Raw genomic sequence first — 19,528 nt, 5'->3', positions numbered from 1 at the left:
CACCTTTCCATTTAACATTTTTAATTGTTAACAAGAAGTGTAAAATACATCATTTCACCACTCCAAAACCAACAAAACCCTAATATGTAGATGTTAGTTTAATTATAATTTTCCAGGGAACATAAAGGAAGCCAAAACTCATCCTGAAAAGCTAAGGCATATGACTGGTGGTAGTAAAGTGTTCACATATATTACTTTCCCCCAAATATTTACATTCTAAATACAAATTTCTCAATGTTGACTGACCACAATGAAAAAATAAAGATTTGGAAACACTAAGCAAAACAGTTGCATTACTTTCAATATTAATCATAATTAATCAGCTGTTAGGGTTATACTGTCTGTGCAGCTGCAGTTCTACACATGAAGATCCAGAGGAGTCCAAAACTTGCAGGCCATCTCTCAGTCCCAGTTTCTCAGCTTCTTGCTCCATTTGTGGCAATTTAAGAAATAAAAATATGTTTGGGTTTTCTTCTAGTGTAAGGACTTGTTACCAAAAGGTCAAACAAGTGTCTACCCTCTGACCAACCTCAGGCCACCCACAACTTTTTTAGGGAAACCCGCTCTCTGAAGAACCACAGGCCAAGTAAACACACTGCTTTCCTGGTAAGAACATCCTCCAAGTGTTCTTGCCTTTGCTATACCAGCTGGCCACATCTGACCAGCTAGAAAACCCAAAACCACCTTTTTTTGCGCTCTTCTCCAGAGGTCAAGAGTATTCCAGTGACCAACAAATTGGTAGTGTTCAGGAAGTTGACAACAAGACTCATTAATTTTATTTCATAAAACTTTACAGATCCCTGAAAAATCATCAGCCAGCTGAATAAACCAGCTAATCTGTACTTTAATATATACACCTAAAAATTTTAACTGAAATCCACTGATGTCAACAGCCAGCCATGAGCATACATGACTATTAAAAACAACACCCTTTTCTTCTATTTTACAACAAAGTGAGAAAAAAGTACAAGATATTTCTATCACTAAAAAACAGAAGTAAGAAGAAATGTAACAAAAATATTATATAACCTAAAAAAAATAGTAGCTTAGTAGAACTGATCAATTTCCTGAGATTAATGGCAAAGGAAGTGAAATATGTCCTTAGTACCTTCTGAAATTAGGCCAAGCTAAGGTGGCCTGTAACCAGTGAAGAATACTATACACTTTATAGCGCTTGACATTTTAATCCATTTTCTATTTTTTATTTTATTTGTATTTTTTCTACATGTAAAGCTAGATGTACATAGAGGGTTTTTTCAGGTAAATATTAGGGATTTTAAAATTTTCCCTCTTTTTCTTCCAATTTTTTAAAAAATTTCATCTTACCAAAATGTAAATACATGCAAATCAATACCAGGTTACTTCCAAAAAGCAGACTTTAGAATTTCTGAAATATGAACTTTTAAAAATGATTGACAATTTAATCCCTAGCATTGAAGTTTGGATGGAGATTAGAACAGGCATAGCATACAGAAGTGATGAGAACTGGGGTGTGTTCTCACCTTTCCTAAAGATTAAATTCACTCTCTTCTCTTCTGTTTCAGCTGCTTATTCATTCTATTATTCTTTTATCACCAGAAATAACATTGGGATGCCAAAAGCATGAATGAAGTCACAGCAAGAACTTCCTTCTGTGCATGGTACACAGAATTAGGCTTCAGGTGTGTTTTCAGGAGGCTGCTTCAGGAACCTGTGATTCACAAGCCATGTTCCGGGCATGCATTGCCATTCAGTCATGGCCAACTTTCTCCTGTCAAAATCTGGCAAGTGCTCTGATCTCTGCAGATGAAATGGACACTAGATTGGAAATTCAGCCTCAGAAGGCTACAAATACTTTAAACATTTGTTTTCAGCAAAAAACCTACATAAAGTGACAGGTATTTGCTGTGGCACAACCACAGCAGTTCACTTGAGTTCTAGAGACAGAAGCCACTTTCTAAGTTACAGAAAAGGGTTTAATTCCTCAGTAACAAGGCTTAGAAAACAATGGGTGCAGAGGAAAAAAGATCAGAAAATTGAGTGATACCCAGAGATCACTAAGAAAAATACATCAACTCTCTTTTTCTGCTTACTTTTCCATCTTTCTTAGATCGCAAGCAAGACCTATCCATTTGAGTGATAGTTTTTTCTCCAGGTCTAAAATGTCAATTGATATCAGCGTGCCCTGTGACACCTGTAATACTGCTAACTGCAAAGCACCAGAAGCAGGGGGAAAAACCCCTTAATTTCACAGGTTCACTTGTACATCTGGCAAGTGAAACAGCCCAGACTCCAGGTGCTAATGGTGCACAGCCCTGCCCACAGAGGGCTAAGCCAAGAGCCTCCTGAGAACCAAACTCACCCTGAGGTTTTGGAAGGCCGTACTGGGAGAAGCTGTGAGTTTCTTCACAGCTCCTCACCTTCACACACAACCTACACAAACTCTGTTTTGAAGCCTGCTCATACTTTTTTTGAGGTGCGCTCCCTGCTTTCTCCCTGTTTTTTCCTCTCACGCACCTCTGGTTTTCTGTTTCTGGCTGGGCCTGGCAGTGGAAGTGCTGAACACCAGGAGTGGATCCAGCCCCATTGCTGACTCAGATATGGGAGCCCTGCTCATCAGATTTTGCTGCTGCATTCCAGATTTCAGTACCCCAAAAAATTCAGATGCTTATCTAAACTAAACTTCCTGAGGGTGAGCTATCCCTAGCGCTGAGACGCTTTGGAGGTCGATATGCACTTGAGCAGGAGACAGCACCCAACCTGCCCTCAAAGCAGGGCCTACCTACAGAACTTCAGCTCTGTCTGCCTGGGTAAATTACCCAGTTAATTGTCTTGGCATTCATATTTACATTCCAAAAAAGGAAAAGCAGAGATGAGGTCAAATCACTACACTGTCCCATTAAAACCTTTGTTTTAGACAAATGGACTTCAAAAAATTTCTTTTGTTGTGTAAAATGGAACCATATGTACATAACTTTGTAGAGTGATTTTGATGTTAGGTTTATTAATATAATTTTATTACTAAGTTGTTTACCATTTTAGGCTCCTAATAGCTATGAGGGCTTGTTAACAACACTGAAATCACAGGGAAGTATTTTCTTTTCCTTTGATTTGAAAATGAAAACAAAATTCTAAATGTGTTTATTTCCATGCTTTACATTTTGTGTAGCATCTACTTCCTTTAACATGAAAATTTTACGATCACGAAGCCTTTTCCTCAGCCAAATTATTATTGCAACAGTGTGAGACTGCATTACTCAGCAGTGTTTAAAGAAAGTCCCAAGGTGAAATATTTCACTTTCTTCTTAAAGTAATAAGACTATTACTACAAAAAGAAATAATTACAAAAATTACAGCGGTAACAACCCACCACATCTTAAATTGTCCTGTTTGGAGTTGGAGATGATTTTTTCCAGTTTCAATTTTGAAACAGAAAATTCTCCCACATAGCACAGCATAACCAAAAGCTTTGCTGGCTTGTCTTTTGATTTGGAGAGACAGAATATAGCAGTTTCTGCCAGACTAACTGCTCAAAATCCCAACTAGTTTCTGAAAGTCTCCCTTTACTTTTTTTTTCACAACTAAGGAGTCATTACCCATGGTTCTCCTGGACAACTGCTGGGCCATTTGTAGAATACAATGAGGAGCACTGGTAGGCAAAGTGTCCATACAGCACCAGATTTTGGTACCCAGCAAACAATCTTTGCTAAACAGAGACCAAAGCAATTCTAGAAACCTTCAGTGTCTATTTAATGCAGGGAGTAGCAAGTCCAACACATGAGTCAGGAAGGAGATGCACACACACGCACACACACACAGAACTTCACCGTCTCAGAAGTTGTACCAATGTTAGTTACCTCAGCTCTGCTGTCCTGTCTTATGAAAAACAAGTAACTAGACTCTAAGTCCAACAAAAATTGCCATCTGTGTTGCAAATAAAGTTAAGGAGGAAGGTGGGGGAATACAAGGTAATATCAGCCTATGTACTCTCTGCTTACGATAAAGTATGTCAAGGATATTTAATTTTTTTCCCCCCATTTGACCTCCTAAATGGTTTAAATCTATTACATCTTGTCAGAAAGCAAGGTGAGGAACACAGAATGAGAGGTGAACCCAGTAATTAAATATGTTGAAAGGTTCCATGATAATTTAAAATCAATGCTCTGTTTACCAGTGCAGTATCAAGACAGTCAAGAGGAAAGGAATGGGATAAGATAACCCAAGAACTTTCTCGTACTTTCCCTCAAGTGTCAAGAATCAGCATTAGAGGGAAGGGAAAGGGAAGAGGAAGAGAGGAGAGGAGAGGAGAGGAGAGGAGAGGAGAGGAGAGGAGAGGAGAGGAGAGGAGAGGAGAGGAGAGGAGAGGAGAGGAGAGGAGAGGAGAGGAGAGGAGAGGAGAGGAGAGGAGAGGAGAGGAGAGGAGAGGAGAGGAGAGGAGAGGAGAGGAGAGGAGAGGAGAGGAGAGGAGAGGAGAGGAGAGGAGGAGAGGAGGAGGAGAAAAGAGAAGAGAAAAGAGAAGAGAGAGAAGAGAAGAGAAGAGAAGAGAAGAGAAGAAGAGAAGAGAAGAGAAGAGAAGAGAAGAGAAGAGAAGAGAAGAGAAGAGAAGAGAAGAGAAGAAGAAGAGAAGAGAGAGAAGAGAAGAGAAGAGAAGAGAAGAGAAGAGAAGAGAAGAGAAGAGAAGAGAAGAGAAGAGAAGAGAAGAGAAGAGAAGAGAAAGAGAAGAGAAAAGAGAAGAGGAGAGGAGAGGAGAGGAGAGGAGAGGAGAGGAGAGGAGAGGAGAGGAGAGGAGAGGAGAGGAGAGGAGAGGAGAGGAGAGGAGAGGAGAGGAGAGGAGAGGAGAGGAGAGAGAAAAGAGAAGAGAAAAGAGAGAGAGAGAGAAGAGAAGAGAAGAGAAGAGAAGAGAAGAGAAGAGAAGAGAAGAGAAGAGAAGAGAAGAGAAGAGAAGAGAAGAGAAGAGAAAAGAGAGAAATCCCCATCAAAGCCTGGAACAGGTCTGTTAGGCTTTCAGCAGGTTAAAAGCCTGTCATAGTCAGGAGGTTTGCTCTTAGCGTGACTGCGACATGCAGGGAAGTTCTCTGATTCTCCCTTGGTAAGCTCAATTCAAAGCAAAGTTTGTAAACATCCCGGGGGAGCGGGCAGAAAACGACACCGCGTTTCAGAAACATTTACAAGTGTTTTGCAGAAATGAAACTTCACTGAAAGAGCTCAGTTTCGCTCTCCCGGGTGGAGGATGGGTGTCGGTGCACAAGCTCAGAGGCAGCCAGCGGGAGAAGCCTTGCGGGCAGCAGAGCTGTGCGAGCAGCGCCGTGCCCGCCTCCGGCGCATCCCCACATCCAGCACGGAGAGCGCACTGAGTTATTACAAGTTGTGCAGAAGCGATGGCGCACAAACCCGAGCAAATATCCCTGCTGCTGGCTCCTGTTTCACGGATGTGGAGCTTTGACGCCAGAGAAAGCTGTGGACAAATACGCGCTGCCGCTGTCTCGGTGAGATCAGCTTTTCCCGGGCTCCTGCTGACAACATTGCCACCTTCCGCAGCCGCCGGGAAGGGCACGGACCTGCGCCCGGGGGGCTCGGGCAGCATCCCACCGCCCCGGGAAGCGCCGGGGAGATGCTGCTCAGGAAGGCGCTTTCCCACCGCTGCCCTTTGTAGCCACCCCGGTAACTCAGGATAGTTTATTTTGGAAGCCTGCGATTGAACGGGTGCGGAGCCCGCAGAAACGGCGCGGTGCAGCCGAGCGCACGCACGGGTGGGGAACGCGCTGTGCACCACATCTGTTCGGTACATCCCAATGAATGCAGAGCCAGCCTGACTGCTCGTGTCACTTCCAAAACTGCTGAGGGGGCTGGGGAAAGTCAAAGCAGAAGTTAAAGGGAGGCAAATGTCGCTGTCTCCACGGCCGGAGCTGAGGGCATCGCATTCCAGACTCCAGCCCTCACGCACTGGACTGCCGTCCTGCACAGTATCAGTAAAAGGGGCAACAAAACACATGTACTAGCTACCCTGGCTTCTACATACTTATAATGTCAATATATGCATTTTATATAAGCTTGAACATGCGCTGAGGTTATGTGTTAAAAGGCTGTATTTTGTCTTGCTAGCTTGCAGGAAGTATCTTCCTCCAAATCATCCACAGTTCACATATGGTTAATAAAAGAGTAGCATTAAGACAGCAGTTAAAACGCAACTAATAACAAATCAAATATATTAACCAATACATTTAGTGCACATTCTAAAAGGAAAATGGCTTTACTTAGACATAGCCAAAATACACCAATGGAGCTGTTAATGTGTGATAAGAAAGTACTTTCCAAGAAAAGCTTCCAAAAAATCAACATGGCAACCCAAGCAATACCTATATTAATTTAAAAAATGTGTGTTCAGAGTTTAATAAGTGGAGAAGGGCTTTGCCATACAAAATTATACATATTTCCAAATCTCAGAGCTCTTCTAGAAAGGCAGCCTTCAATATGTAAGGCTTTGCCAAAGAACAAGATTCATGATCAAAGGTAAAGAATCCCAACCAATTAACTGGAACACACAGGAAAATAATACTTTCATATGCAGTCTAATCTAAATATAAATAGGCATAAAAGTTGCTCCCTCCCCCCTCCAAAAAAGGTATAATTTATATTTGGGTTGTGGAAATAACTTCTCCCCCTTGTTTTCCCCTCTAGCTGTGTTTATGGCAGTTTCAGGGTAACCAGTAAACCCAATAGGATTCCATTCCTTCCTAGGTAAGATCAGTCCTCAAAAATCAAGTAATTGCAGTTGTATCTGCACTGACCTACAACCAAAGGCAATTCTCAAGACTTAGGCAGACTATTCTAGAAGCTGATCATGTTGAAATTTGTTTTTAGAATGGGTTTGCTTTTGAGTATAGCAAGAAAACAGGTCTCTGCTATAAAGCAAGATTCAAAAGCAAACTCCTAGGGTCAAATATCTCCCAGCAAAATTAGACAATCACCTCATGCAGAACTTCTCAAGCTGTAAACCACAGGAGGCTGCAAAAAGACAAAGAAAATACTGGGCAACTTATTTGGTTTTGTGTGAGAGATGGAAGGTAAGAAATATTTGGGAATAAAATAAAGAACAATCCTATATTGTATAAAATGTATTTTCATTCAAATGTCTTAAAAAATAATTTAAGAATTATTATTATACATATATACTCTAAATGTGAGCTCCTTCAAGCATATAAACCCTGTAAAATCCAGTGACAGCCCATATCAATAAAATTTATCTCTTCCTTAATCTGTACAATGCATAAAAAACTACCACCCCTATAAAATTAATATTTATGACAAGCTCAGTGAACCAGAAGACAAGCAGGAAGGCACAAGTGCCATGTACAAATCTCACATAGTTGCATTGCCCACGTTTCTCAAAAATGAACCTCAGCTTGGAGGAGAAACTTGGTTTTGGGAAACACAACAGACAGACATGCTGTGCCATGCTGGGAAGACAGATGAAAACACAAATAAAATCAATACAATTTATGGTTTTATACTGACTCTTAAGTGTTCTCAAGTTCGGTGCTTTCAGTGTGTGCATGCAGCACTGTAAATATTCTGCCAGATTTTTTTTGGGGAGTAGTTATGATCCTCAATGTCTGTCCCAACAATACCTCAGAGCACCTCAGGATATTTCTTCATAGCCTCAGTTCACATTACAAGGGATTAGCTGGAGATGCTGACAGACTTGGTTTTGCACTAACAGCAGAGTCAAGGTGGACACACAGTCCTGGTTTTTATGACAGCCAAGGACCTTGGACTGACTATGGACAATGACTGCCAGGAAGACCGTGCAGAAGTGCATTATCGTGATCTGCTCAACAGCAAACATGTGCTGCTTACAGGAAAAAAAAATAAATACAAGACTTAGAAAAAGGGAAGATAATGATCAAAACAAAAAACATCCCCAGAAATGTTCACTAGGCTTCTTTATTTTTAACTCTTTAACTCTTTTACCAAGAAGAGAGAAAACAGGTAATGTTTCAGAAGTCCAAAGAGGTTAAAGAAACTAAAAAACCAGCAAAACAAACTAAAAACCCCCATACACACAACCACCCCCCTTCCCACATACTGCCAAGTAATGATTTTTTTTTTTTTTGGCGCCACATCAGTGATTTGGCTTTCCACACACAAATCCCCAAAGGTAAAATCAGTGGTTGTACAGGACTTCTAATGCTCTAAATATTGTTCTGAAACTTCTGATTGGAGAAACTTGGTGTTCCAGAAGGCTGTACTGGGGCAGTAACTAGAGGAGTACTTTTTCAGGACATATCAGGACACGGTCAAAGAAGCCTACCACTCAGGGAGAAGTAATACATTGCAATCTGCACAGTGAATGTTGACTTAGAAGACTGATAGGAAGAGAAGCTTTATCAAACACACAAAAGGCTACACTGGATGTTTCACAGCTGAACTGTTTCATATACCAAAGTACAGTTTTCTGCCAATAATACATAAAACTACAGGTATTTTTCCCACTAGCTTTTACTGAAAGAGGAGTAATCTGCCTGGAAGAAGTAACAGTAAAATTTGTTCTCCCCCTTGCCCTCCCATGCTCCTGCCCCCCAGGATAGCTGAGATGTTTTAAATACTGTATTTTGGGTAGCAACATTCCAAATCTTTCAAATATCTGAAAGCCACATTCCCCTTTTGAAATACTTGGGGCTTTAATTACTATTTCTGCTAGGACTACAGTAATTAACTGTTGCTTACCTACACTTAAATATGACATTCAGGAGGAGGAATCTGACAAAGCATACCTTGATATTGTAGGGAATGACCACACAGCATAATTTGGCAAACTCACGCTTTATCCATCTCTTTACCCACGCAAAATTGCCCAAGGACAAAAGCATCCTTAGCATGAAAATCCAGCGTATATCCAGAAAATACTCAGCTTATTCAAGCCCCAACCTAACTGCACACAGAACTGCATGGAAAAATCATATTCCAAATACATATCTACCATTACAGTAGCAAATCACACCTGATAAATAAAGACAATGGCACTTATCTTGAAAACTGCCTTTCCACAGTGAGTTATGGAAATACATGTTATTTTATGAAGTGAAGGTGCTGAACAGCAATCCAACAAGCAGAAACCATAAATTTTCAAAATGTTAATTTTTTAAAGAAAAGATTACCCAATTACTGATAATCTTGAATATTCAAAGAAACCCATTCACAAAGTCAAAACTTGCTCTTCAGTGGTTAAACTACTGAAGGAATTTTGGCACATAGTCTTTTTACAAATTAAGTATTGTTTTACACGTCCCAAATCTGTTAGTCATAAACATTAGCAGAGGAATACAAATCACAACTTTTTAATAACCCTGCAGTAATTCTGAACTTGTTCATCTGAACTTATTTAGCTTGTTTTTCCTTCTTGACTGGATAAAGCAGACTGCAGTGCCAGGTCTTGGCTCCACCAGTTGCTCATTAAACAAGATCTGGAATTTAGCATTGGATTGAATACACATGGGAACTCATGTGAAGCTGCTCGTATATCAATGATAGCTCCGTTGCTAACACAGAGTTTATCCAAGACCGTACATTTTTCGTTGACTTGAACAAAGCTGTTCACCATCCTCTGGTTTTGACGTCAGTGGACAACTACCCACTAACAGTATCTGTCACTACAAAATGCTTGGAATTTCCTCACTTATAAAAGCTGGAAAGTTTCAAGTACAGACTTTTCATTAAAAAACAAAACAAAACAAAACTTTATTAGATTTTTCAGGATAAGATTATTTCGTGAATATTAGGAGAAAACATTTTTATTCTCACTGAATATTTTTTCCAGTAATTTTTCGAACATAAACAACATCACTGACTGTAAGGAATGGATGTTTAAAAACAATTTTCCTATTCTGTTGCTAAAAGCTGTGGACTCAGCTGTATGCTAATTCCTCAACATGGAAGCACCACAGTGAGGTGATTCAGATTTTTCCCATCAACTGGACACCACAGTTATTCGAGTAGGATCTAAGCTGGACGGTATCTATAATTTAGGAAAAATGTAGAAAAACACACCCCACACATAAAGCAGGCTGTTCACATCCCCTGCCTCTTTTCTACAACTCCTTTATTCTTACAAGCCCATGTTGGAAAAAGCCATTGTGATGGAGACTCCCTCCAGAGAACAACATGCAGCGCTCCTTTCGGGTGTGCGAGGCAGGAGCACAACACCTGACTGGATGTGCCCAGTTCAGACACACATCTGGTCAGGGAGGCCAGAGGTATTCTACCCCCATGGAGGCTTCTGTGGCAGCAACAACGCATTTCAACCTTGATCTGAAAGCCAAGCTGCTGCTTTGCAAACACACCGCTCGCTTCTGACCCCTCTGATTTGGCCAAAAGCAAACAAATGGATCAACAAACCCCCGCGCCTCATTGGTACAGTGCAGTGGAAATTCCCCTTTTCAGCAAGGCAAGATACCATCAGCTATTAATCCAGAGACAGGCAGTCGTGTTTAAAAATCCAGTTTCAATCTTCTACACAACTCTGTATCTACTGTCTTGAGGCTCCCGTCCTCCTGTGTTTCCATTCTTTTCTCCATGGAAACCCCTTCTATAGAGAGCAGGTTTTTCATCTTTGTTTTTCAGGGTGCTCACATTTTCTATGTGGCATTTGTATAATGTGTCTATCCATGCCACACTTGTAAAAATAAGCATGTCTGTCTCACTGTAAAAATGTGATCGTGTTACTGTGTTTATTACACATAGCCCACATCTGAAATACCAGATATCTGTTGCTTCAGGTGGTTGTGGCAGATCACAGAAATGACATCAATGACTTTTTCTCCTCTTGGAATCAAAGCTGTGCAATTTTGCATTTTTCCAATTATGTCATCCACCTATGAAGGAACACCACTATTCACTAATTAGATTACTAAGAAATTGTGTTGTTTTGATTTTCTACATGCAAAGTAAACAAACTCATATAATATTAATTGATTCATCTCTTCACTTCTAGAGATATCAAATAGCATATACCTGAGCAGCTATACAGATAAAATTTTCTCCCTTTCCATGAGAGGATGGACAAAAGAAAAATAATTTTTTTTAAAGAAAAAAGGAGAAAAATCCTAAGGTCTATTCTGTCAAGAAAAGACAAAGCAAAAGAAACACAGAAGAAATTATATTAAAAGCTTGCTAGGGACCACTTTCAGTTCATAGAAAGTAAGTGTATTTTTGTTCTCAAAAGACAAAACACCTCTTCTGAAGTGATTGCACTAGGAAAAGTATATCTTAGCAAAACAAAAAGTAAATACTTGCAAAAAAACTGCTGCTGCTTCAGCTGCTTCTGAAAGAAACTTCAATTTTCACAACTGCATGATCTCTGAGAAGCAATTCCAAGCAGATGATATTATCTGATCTTTGGCTCCAAGGCCATTCCCATATGTACTTTAGAAATAGTGCCCACACTGGCTTTACAGCTCTGAAGTTTTGTAGAATTTTATCTTCTGAGTGAGCCTCATCCCTCTTATCAGGTTCTCCCACTCTGCCATTGTTACATTCTTTCTTTGAAGACGTTAAGGCAGAGCCAACATCTTTCCAGTGAGGGGGATCTGACTGGGGATCTCCCCCCCTCCCCCTTTTCCATCCGTTTGAGTATTTATATGTGTATATATAAAGTGCCCAGGTTTCATGAGAGGAAGATGGCGAACATTGATCAGTTGGACAAAACTGATGTATCAAGCATTCAAAGAAGCTGCCTCTCTGTGGAATAACCAGAGAAACTGAATGTATGTGAAAGATGTTCTGTACATGTCTGTCCTTAATTTGAGAAAATTTAGAAGGATAGAGATGCTTTCTTTACACAGCAGCAGGAGATAATTTCTGCATTTCATTAACATGTGAAGCCTAGATCCTGCTTTCACATGACCTTTCTAGTGATAGGTACTCTGTAAATGTTCTTAAATGCTTCCCTTGTTTGATGAGAGTGATTAAAAAAAATAAAACTTCATCAAATGGAAGCCAAATGCTCTTTAACACGAGCCATGCTAGCTCAAAACAGCTATTTCATGTGAGCTCCCTGTGTTGCTCCTGTTGTTTCTCACCCAGATGACATAAGACAGTGTTAGGTAAGACAATGCAAAAATCACAGTAACATACTCATTTATCATAAATGCTGCCGTTGAGTCAACAACACAGCCTACAGCATGCCCAGGATAATTCTAAAGTAGAATACTACCTGAATCCACAAAACCAGATTGCTTCTTGCACATGAATTTCTTCAGAGCTTGCCTGCACATTTCTACAGCAACTTCCACCACTGGCCTACATTAAAGGACTTAAGATACAAGATTTCATCCCTGTACATCAGCTGATCAGTAGCAATGTTTTGTATGAGTTGTTCTTCTTGGTAGTAAATAATTCAAAGTCTTTTAAAACTCCTTCACTGAGGAGAGACTGAATTCAGCGTTATGCAAACAGAAATGAGAAGTCCACATTAAACACTTTCTCCAGGCACTGGAACACTCAAAGTTGAGTAATTATGACTCCCCGTGGTTTCACAGGTTAAGAGAAACTGAAGAACAACTTTGAAGTTGCTTGTTGATGTCACAGATTTAAGTGTTTTATGTACTTGCCATACCAAGTTCCTAAAATAAACTGTCTCAGAGAAGTTGCATAGGGAATAACGGCTATCCAGCCAAGGATCTCGTTTTCTGCAGAGTTTTCAGGCAGTGTAAGAACAGAACAGGGTGGTTATCCCCTTCATATTGCCCCTGCCCCCAGTGACTAGCACCAGATGAACCTCCTGAACTAGAGGCTTCATACCAGACTTTCAGATTAAATAGGTATGGATCGACCTCTGAGCCTGTCCAAATCAAACGTAATCTGTGGTTTATACTGCTATTGCCAAGAACTCTATTAATATCACATACTTCTAGTAGTTTTATTTCAGAAATACATGAAAAACATTTCAAAGTTGTTAAACTTACTGGCAAGGGAAAGAATTCTAATCAGCACTATTTCCTTCAGGTCAGTTTATCTTGAATATTAACTAGTAGGCATATCTATGAGCAGAAGACAGGAGTATCTAAAGCAAACAGTCCATCCCCAAGGCTTGCAGCATCAGCAGTCAAATGAATCTTGGAATCTCTAAAAATACCAACTCTCATTACTTTCTGTCAGGTATGGTAAGTTATTTCTATAATTTTTACAATGAAACAAACAGAAAGAAACCCCAGGTACGTTGAAGCCATAAAATCACCACCAACGGCAGTGTGGAAGCCTTTGTTTCCACTCTCTCGTGTCTTTGCAGGCAATCTTTACTTTTTGCTGGTTATGTATTTCTGCAAAGCGAATACAGACTTAGAAATCAATTTAATTAAACTCAGTAATAAACTTTTTTCTTTTCCAGGTGTTAAAAACAATGATTCAGATTTGGTTTGTGAAAAATTATGAGGTGTTCATTTAAAATCTCAATCCAAGAAGTTGCTCAGGTACTGCAAAGAAAACCAAAGGCAAGCCTACACAGGCAGGGGCAGGCAGGGCTGAGTTCTTTTGCCTGTTTTGTTCCCGGCTGGCCAGACAGAAACCAGCTCCAGCCCAAAACACACAATCATTTTCATGTGATGTGTCCAAGCTAATAGGCCTTATTTAGATACAACACTGCAATAATACTTCCACATAGCCACAAGATCAGAGCAGGCTCCTGTCAGATGTCTCAGTGGCCAGGCAGCTGAGCTCTGTCCTGCACCACACACGCTGGTTTGAAAGCTTTTATTGGTTTGTGGGGGTTGCTTTCCCTATAGCAAGTGACAATTCTCACATCAAATCCCCTGCTTTCAAGATTGTAAATATGTACCTTAAGACACTGGACCCAAAGAAATTAATATCTAGTTACAAAGAAATCTGGGTTCAGTCCTGGTAATTCTTGTCCTGACACAAAGCTCCTCTGAAATTCAGTGGGACCATTCTCACGAGCAATGTCTGGTGGTAAGATTTTTACAACCAGCCCCCTGTCAATATTTTATTTTTGAAATTAAATTGCTTTTACTGCAGTGCTGAAGTTTCAAGGGATTCTGCATGGAAACAAATACCAACAAGCATATCAGCACTTCTCTAAACACTGCTTCCTGAAGTACTTAATGCAAGTCTATTGCTGGAGATGTCTCACATACCAGGTTATGCACTGAGTTCACAGCACATACAAGTACAGTTACAAAAGCAAAGTCTAATTTTACAAAGGCTCCAAAATTAAATGTTCAATTTTTGACATGAATAATCACCTCCAGGAGCCAGCAGACTGTGTGTCTACATCTTACTTACTTGGTCACCTGGTTAGAGGGCAAAAAGCAAAGTCAGAATGTAATTCTGGAATTTTATTTTAAAGGTAATGGGAAATTTTTCTCTCAGGACACAACAGCACCAGAAGCAGGCCACTTACAAAACACCCCATCTCAAACCACTCTGTCCTGCCATACAACTGTCTCAAAATGCAAGATAACAATGTGCAGTGTACTATGTACCCCAAAACAACATAGGTAGTTCAAGGATTGCCTCCCCTTGAATCTACTTTTTTTTTTTTGTGTCTCTTTTGCTTCTGACTGATTTTAATAAGATACATAAGATGTTAATAAGATATATAAATATGCTTATTTCACCATGTCAGGATTAGATTTAGTTAATTTGTTTTTTCACTAGTCACACATTTGAATTGACAGACAAGCGTTTTAACAGAAACAGCATTTGTTTTTAACAGAAGTACAAATTCAATGCAGAGTAACAAGAACTAGACTTCAGCATTCAGACTTCTCAAGTAAGAGTTTAAGAGAATAGAAGCTTGGAACTGTGATAGAGGAAACTTCCACTAAGCATACAAGTCCAATTTTCAATTAATGTAAACTGAAAGTGCCAAATTATAATCTAAAACAAAAACATCCCTCATTCTCTCCCCTCCCTGCCTCCAGTATTTTAACAGTATCCAGCCCAACTTTTTTTGAAGTTGGTTGAGTAAACAGACAACTGACATTAAGATAATTTCAAAAAGAGAGAGAACAGGACTAGAGATGAGGTTTAATGCAGTTTTGCTACAATTAACTGATGTATTTACGAAGTGCCTTGACAGACGTATAGGTAAGGAAAGCAACCGTGACAATGCAGATGTATCCTCTGTCCAAACATTACAGTTTCATGAAATACCCTTTTCCCTACATGAAAAGCACGTCCTACTAAAGATATATATATTTTTTAAAAAAGCAAATAAAAGGCAGAGTTTCTAGGAAGACAGACAGCGAGCTATGAAGCTTCCTAAAGAAATCTCAGCTTACATGCATACAGGAATGAGTTTTGTGTCCAGAATGTCTTAAAATTTAAACAAATGAGAAGAGTAGACCAGTACAGTTGCAGATGTCTGCAGTCTGGAAAGGATCAGATCAGTGCAGATTTACATCTTCCCAGAGCAGACATGAAACAAGCTGCAGCAGTCCGAGACTTACACAAGCTAAGCATTCTACAGGAACAGGTCAGGAGAAGAAAAAAGAAGGAAACAAAGAGAAAAGTTGAATCACGCCCTACTTAAAACAGTTTTTCTGGTACAAAAATCTTCATGTAGGTTAAGGTCTACACAGAAGGATACAGCTGCATAAATGCAAAACCTCGTGGTTTAAAAACGACAGAGGAAACCTGAAGAGAAAAACGGAACTAAGTTTGTAGGAGAGAGAAACAAGAAGAAAACAGGAAAACAAAGCCAAATGTAAAGCATGAAAAAAAGCTTCTGAAGGAAAAGATAAATGAGAAGAAAACAGGGCAGTGAATCAGAATCATATCAGACTAGGACTTAATTAATATTGAACTTCATTTTCCCTTGGCTACCGATCTATTTACATCTAAACAATCAATAGTTGTATCTGTAGCCATAAAAAACCCCAAATAAAATATCTTCCCTTAGTTTTTGAATTGCATCCAAAAAGAGTTAAAAACATTTCAGAAGCAAAAGACTACAAATTGGGGAATTCAGAAAAGATTTGCAGCTATCAATGAAGATAAAAACCAGATACAGACCTTTGCAAAACAGGAAAAAGTATTTTGCAAAAGGATATGGTCAAACATGAGAGGCAGCTGGAGGCTAAAACTCAGGTAATGAATGCTGAAATACATAAGAAAAGTATTTCCTCTTTTATAATTTAGGGTGGAGGGCAGTGAAGAGAGAAGTAATGTTCCCACTTCAAAGTTCCCCTAAATTTTTATGAAGGGTAGTCCTTCCAGCCTCCAGCTACTACCAACCAGCTGCTTTACTAGAAATCTCATCATTTTTTGTTACCCTCAAAATTCAGGTAAATAATCCAACTCAGAAAATAATCACAAGCATACATCAAACATTTTGAAGAATTACAGAAAGGGTTGTGCTGAAAAGGAACTCAGGGAACTGAAGACTGAATGCTATACAGTTAATAGAGACTTTTCCACTGAAATATTATACCCATGCTCCCAACAACAGATGAGCATTCCTGAAGTACTTTGCTCCCAGAAAGTATGCACTTTATTGGCCTTATCATTGATAAGACATTGCTCAGGCCTTCCTAGTGCTCTAAACATGAAAATATTAAGCAAAAACACAACTGAAGCCCTGAGCAACACTAGAGGCATCATGATACACATTTAGTTGTTATCTGAGCTGTCTTGAAGGTATCTGTCAAAGTCTCTCAGGCTGCCAGAGACAGATGACCACAAGAATGCCCTGTTCTCCTGTTACCCCCCAAGGTTTTTCCTACAGCAGTGCAGCCAGCACTCCAACAACTCCACTTCGTTCTGCAGTGCTACAGCAAGTGTGGCCACTTCTCCTTACTCACCATGGGGGATAGATGTGGACAACATCCCGTGGTCTGCTCTTCAGGTGAGCTGCTGTCTCCCTTGTGAAGAGGACTTTGAGCACTGGCTCCTCTGCATTGATGACAGCATCCTCGGGCGAAAGCGCAGCAGGAGACTGTTCCAGCTGCTGGCAGATGGCAACTTGTATCGTGCACTCCTCAAATATTTCCAAGATCCTCACAATTAAAACACCAGATTTATCTGAAAAGAAAGTGAGAATGAAAAATAAAAATGCAAAGTCTGGATGAGGAGAAAGAAAGAAGTTCTGGCACTCTACAGATGTGCATCCCTCTGTGCTCTGCACATCTGTCTGACCATGATAAATCCATGTATGAGTAGAATACACAGCCTTATCAAAAGACCTACATTAAGCTTTTGCAGTAATTTTTGTTTTTTCTATAGATACTATTAATTGTAAAGAAAAAAATCCCACCTGCACTGCTTCCAAGTATCAATGAATTCAGAAACTCCTTACAAGAAGCCCTCTCCCACCACACCTCAACTTTTAAATCTTGCAACTCATTGACTTTGTTCAGTCTTTTTTATTAGATACTGCAAAAAATGCATTTATTTAAAAACAGAATAATCAAACACTGTGTTAAAAGTGAAGTTGTATTTGCCCTCCTTGACCTTTCTCAAAGCAGCAGCTGTCAGGAACCAAATTAGAAGAATACAAAGCATCTAAAAGCTGATGATTCACACTGAGGGACAAATGTGGAGAAAGAAGGAGTAAGATGCACTGCCTAAAAATAATTATTGCAAAACTGATCATCCATTTTATCAGTAGGCAGTCAGGGTAGTCAGAAGGCTCTGTTGTTTTAAAGCAACATGAACAGATACAAGCATCTACACAGATTAATTCTTAGCACTTGCATCTCTGCTGAACAAGAAACAACTTTGCACTGAAATGAAATTACCCCTGGGTCCTTTGCACTCTGCACAGGGCACCAGCTACTCAGACAGACCTTGGTCTGAGCTGTAAGAAAATGCAAGATTTATTCTCATTCTCACCTAGCCTTACTCAGATCTGCACTCTGGTCACTGAGAGGAGAAATGCTGTTTCCCTGCCGAATGCTGCAAGCATTTAGTGGGGCAGAAAAGGGTCCCAGAGGACAAGGGCTGCAGAGCCCCAGTTCTACCCTTTTTTGATTTACAAGTTGCATTGGGAAAAACACAATATCCCAAGAAAAACAGCTGATATAAATTATTGTCTTCCCACAGCAAAGAAGAAACAGGGGAGGAACAGTGAATGTGATACTGGAAATTAACAGCAGAACTGTACTAGTTATTTGTTTGTTTATTTTAAGGCTCATTTCACAACTGTGAATGTTTTTCCTCTGGAAAATAAATCAAAATATTTTAGTTTGAGTTTATGAGAAACTTCAAAAAAAAATTAACCCAACCCTCAAGAAACCCAAACCAAAGAAACTGGGCCCTAAAACCTTTCAAATTTATTCAATAAAGTTGAATTATACAAAAGTAAAATAAAAAAATTCTGTCCCTGTTTTTATTAAATTTCATACTGAAACTGAAATAAAGCAATTTGGAAATCTAAAACTAAATTGTTCTCAAAACCACTTTCATGTGAACCCATTCTTCATCACATGCAACATGCTTCTGCAAAGCATTCTGCTTCCCCTGAACTGGTATTTTCCACCTCTATCAAGGGTTCCACCAGACAGTCAGACACACAATGTACATAAGCCACTTCTGTCCAAGCCATTACAGCTTGACCTCCTTTCCCAGATCTGAGAAGCAGGAGAATGAACCCTTTCTGCCACATCCTGTGAAACTGACTGATGAAGAGACATGGTTGTGCCTGCTGCCGCTCCTCACTGCTGTCACCTCCTCAGAGAAAGCCGTAATGCCACAGTGCCACTGCAGAGACTCTCTGCACTGAGATAATGTTTGCTTATGTGAAAATTCTGACAAGGGTGAGCACTGACTAGTTTTCTATGCCTGAAGGGAAGGGCTTAGAATATTCACACTTGAATTCTGTTTTGCCTGACTAGCTGCAGTTGTGGTCCTCTGTCAACCCCAAGTCATTTGGCACGCATAAGCAAATTCTGCTAACCACAAAAATTCTCATCCTTTTAAGTAACTAAGCATTTACCTCTTCCCTCTAGACATACAGCACAATTTGCATTTACATCCACTTTAAAAACCAAGTCACAAAAAAAAAAAAAAATCAGTCTCAATTTTCAAACGTACCAACAGCTTATTAAAAAAAAGTATTAAGACAGCTTGTGAGAGAGACTGCTCATCACTTCTGAACCAAGCATTTCTTATGTGAAGAATTCTATGACAATTCTTACTGGCCAGCAGCTTATATGTTACTCATTTTATACAGCAGGTTGAAGACAATGACTGACAGCCTAACAATATTTTTCTTTTAAATACCTCTGACTGTACAACAGTTAAAAATACTAGGCAAATCAAGAACTGTATCTGTATGAAAGTTTTAAAAGACATTGGAGTAAAAAATATCCTACCACAACACTAGAGTCTTGCAAGTCTAAAGCTGGTGGAAACACTGGGAGCTGATTCTAAATGAAGCAGAATGCTTCTGCACTAAAAGCATCTCAATTTCGACCAGTAGCCAAGTCTCACACTTGGCACACATGCACATTCTACAGAACCACAATCTATTTGTTTATTTAGATGCACAGAGATAGTTTAGTTTAATTACTCTGAAATTATTATTACTGCTGAT

General features: G+C 39.6%; 1 protein-coding gene across 1 annotated transcript in view; it reads right to left on the bottom strand.

The window, feature by feature from the left end:
• SPIDR (scaffold protein involved in DNA repair) overlaps nucleotides 1–19,528 on the bottom strand; it is a 193,305-nt gene that overhangs the window by 103,969 nt on the left and 69,808 nt on the right. Inside the window, exon 8 of the mRNA XM_058805939.1 lies at nucleotides 16,797–17,016. Coding sequence (XP_058661922.1) covers nucleotides 16,797–17,016 — 220 coding nt within the window. The remainder of the gene's footprint in view (nucleotides 1–16,796; nucleotides 17,017–19,528) is intronic.

Source organism: Ammospiza caudacuta, chromosome 1, assembly GCF_027887145.1.
Source record: "Ammospiza caudacuta isolate bAmmCau1 chromosome 1, bAmmCau1.pri, whole genome shotgun sequence".
In the NCBI taxonomy this organism is placed as follows: domain Eukaryota; kingdom Metazoa; phylum Chordata; class Aves; order Passeriformes; family Passerellidae; genus Ammospiza; species Ammospiza caudacuta.
Note: the sequence above shows the minus strand (reverse complement) of the source record. Positions and strands in the feature narration are given on the sequence as shown.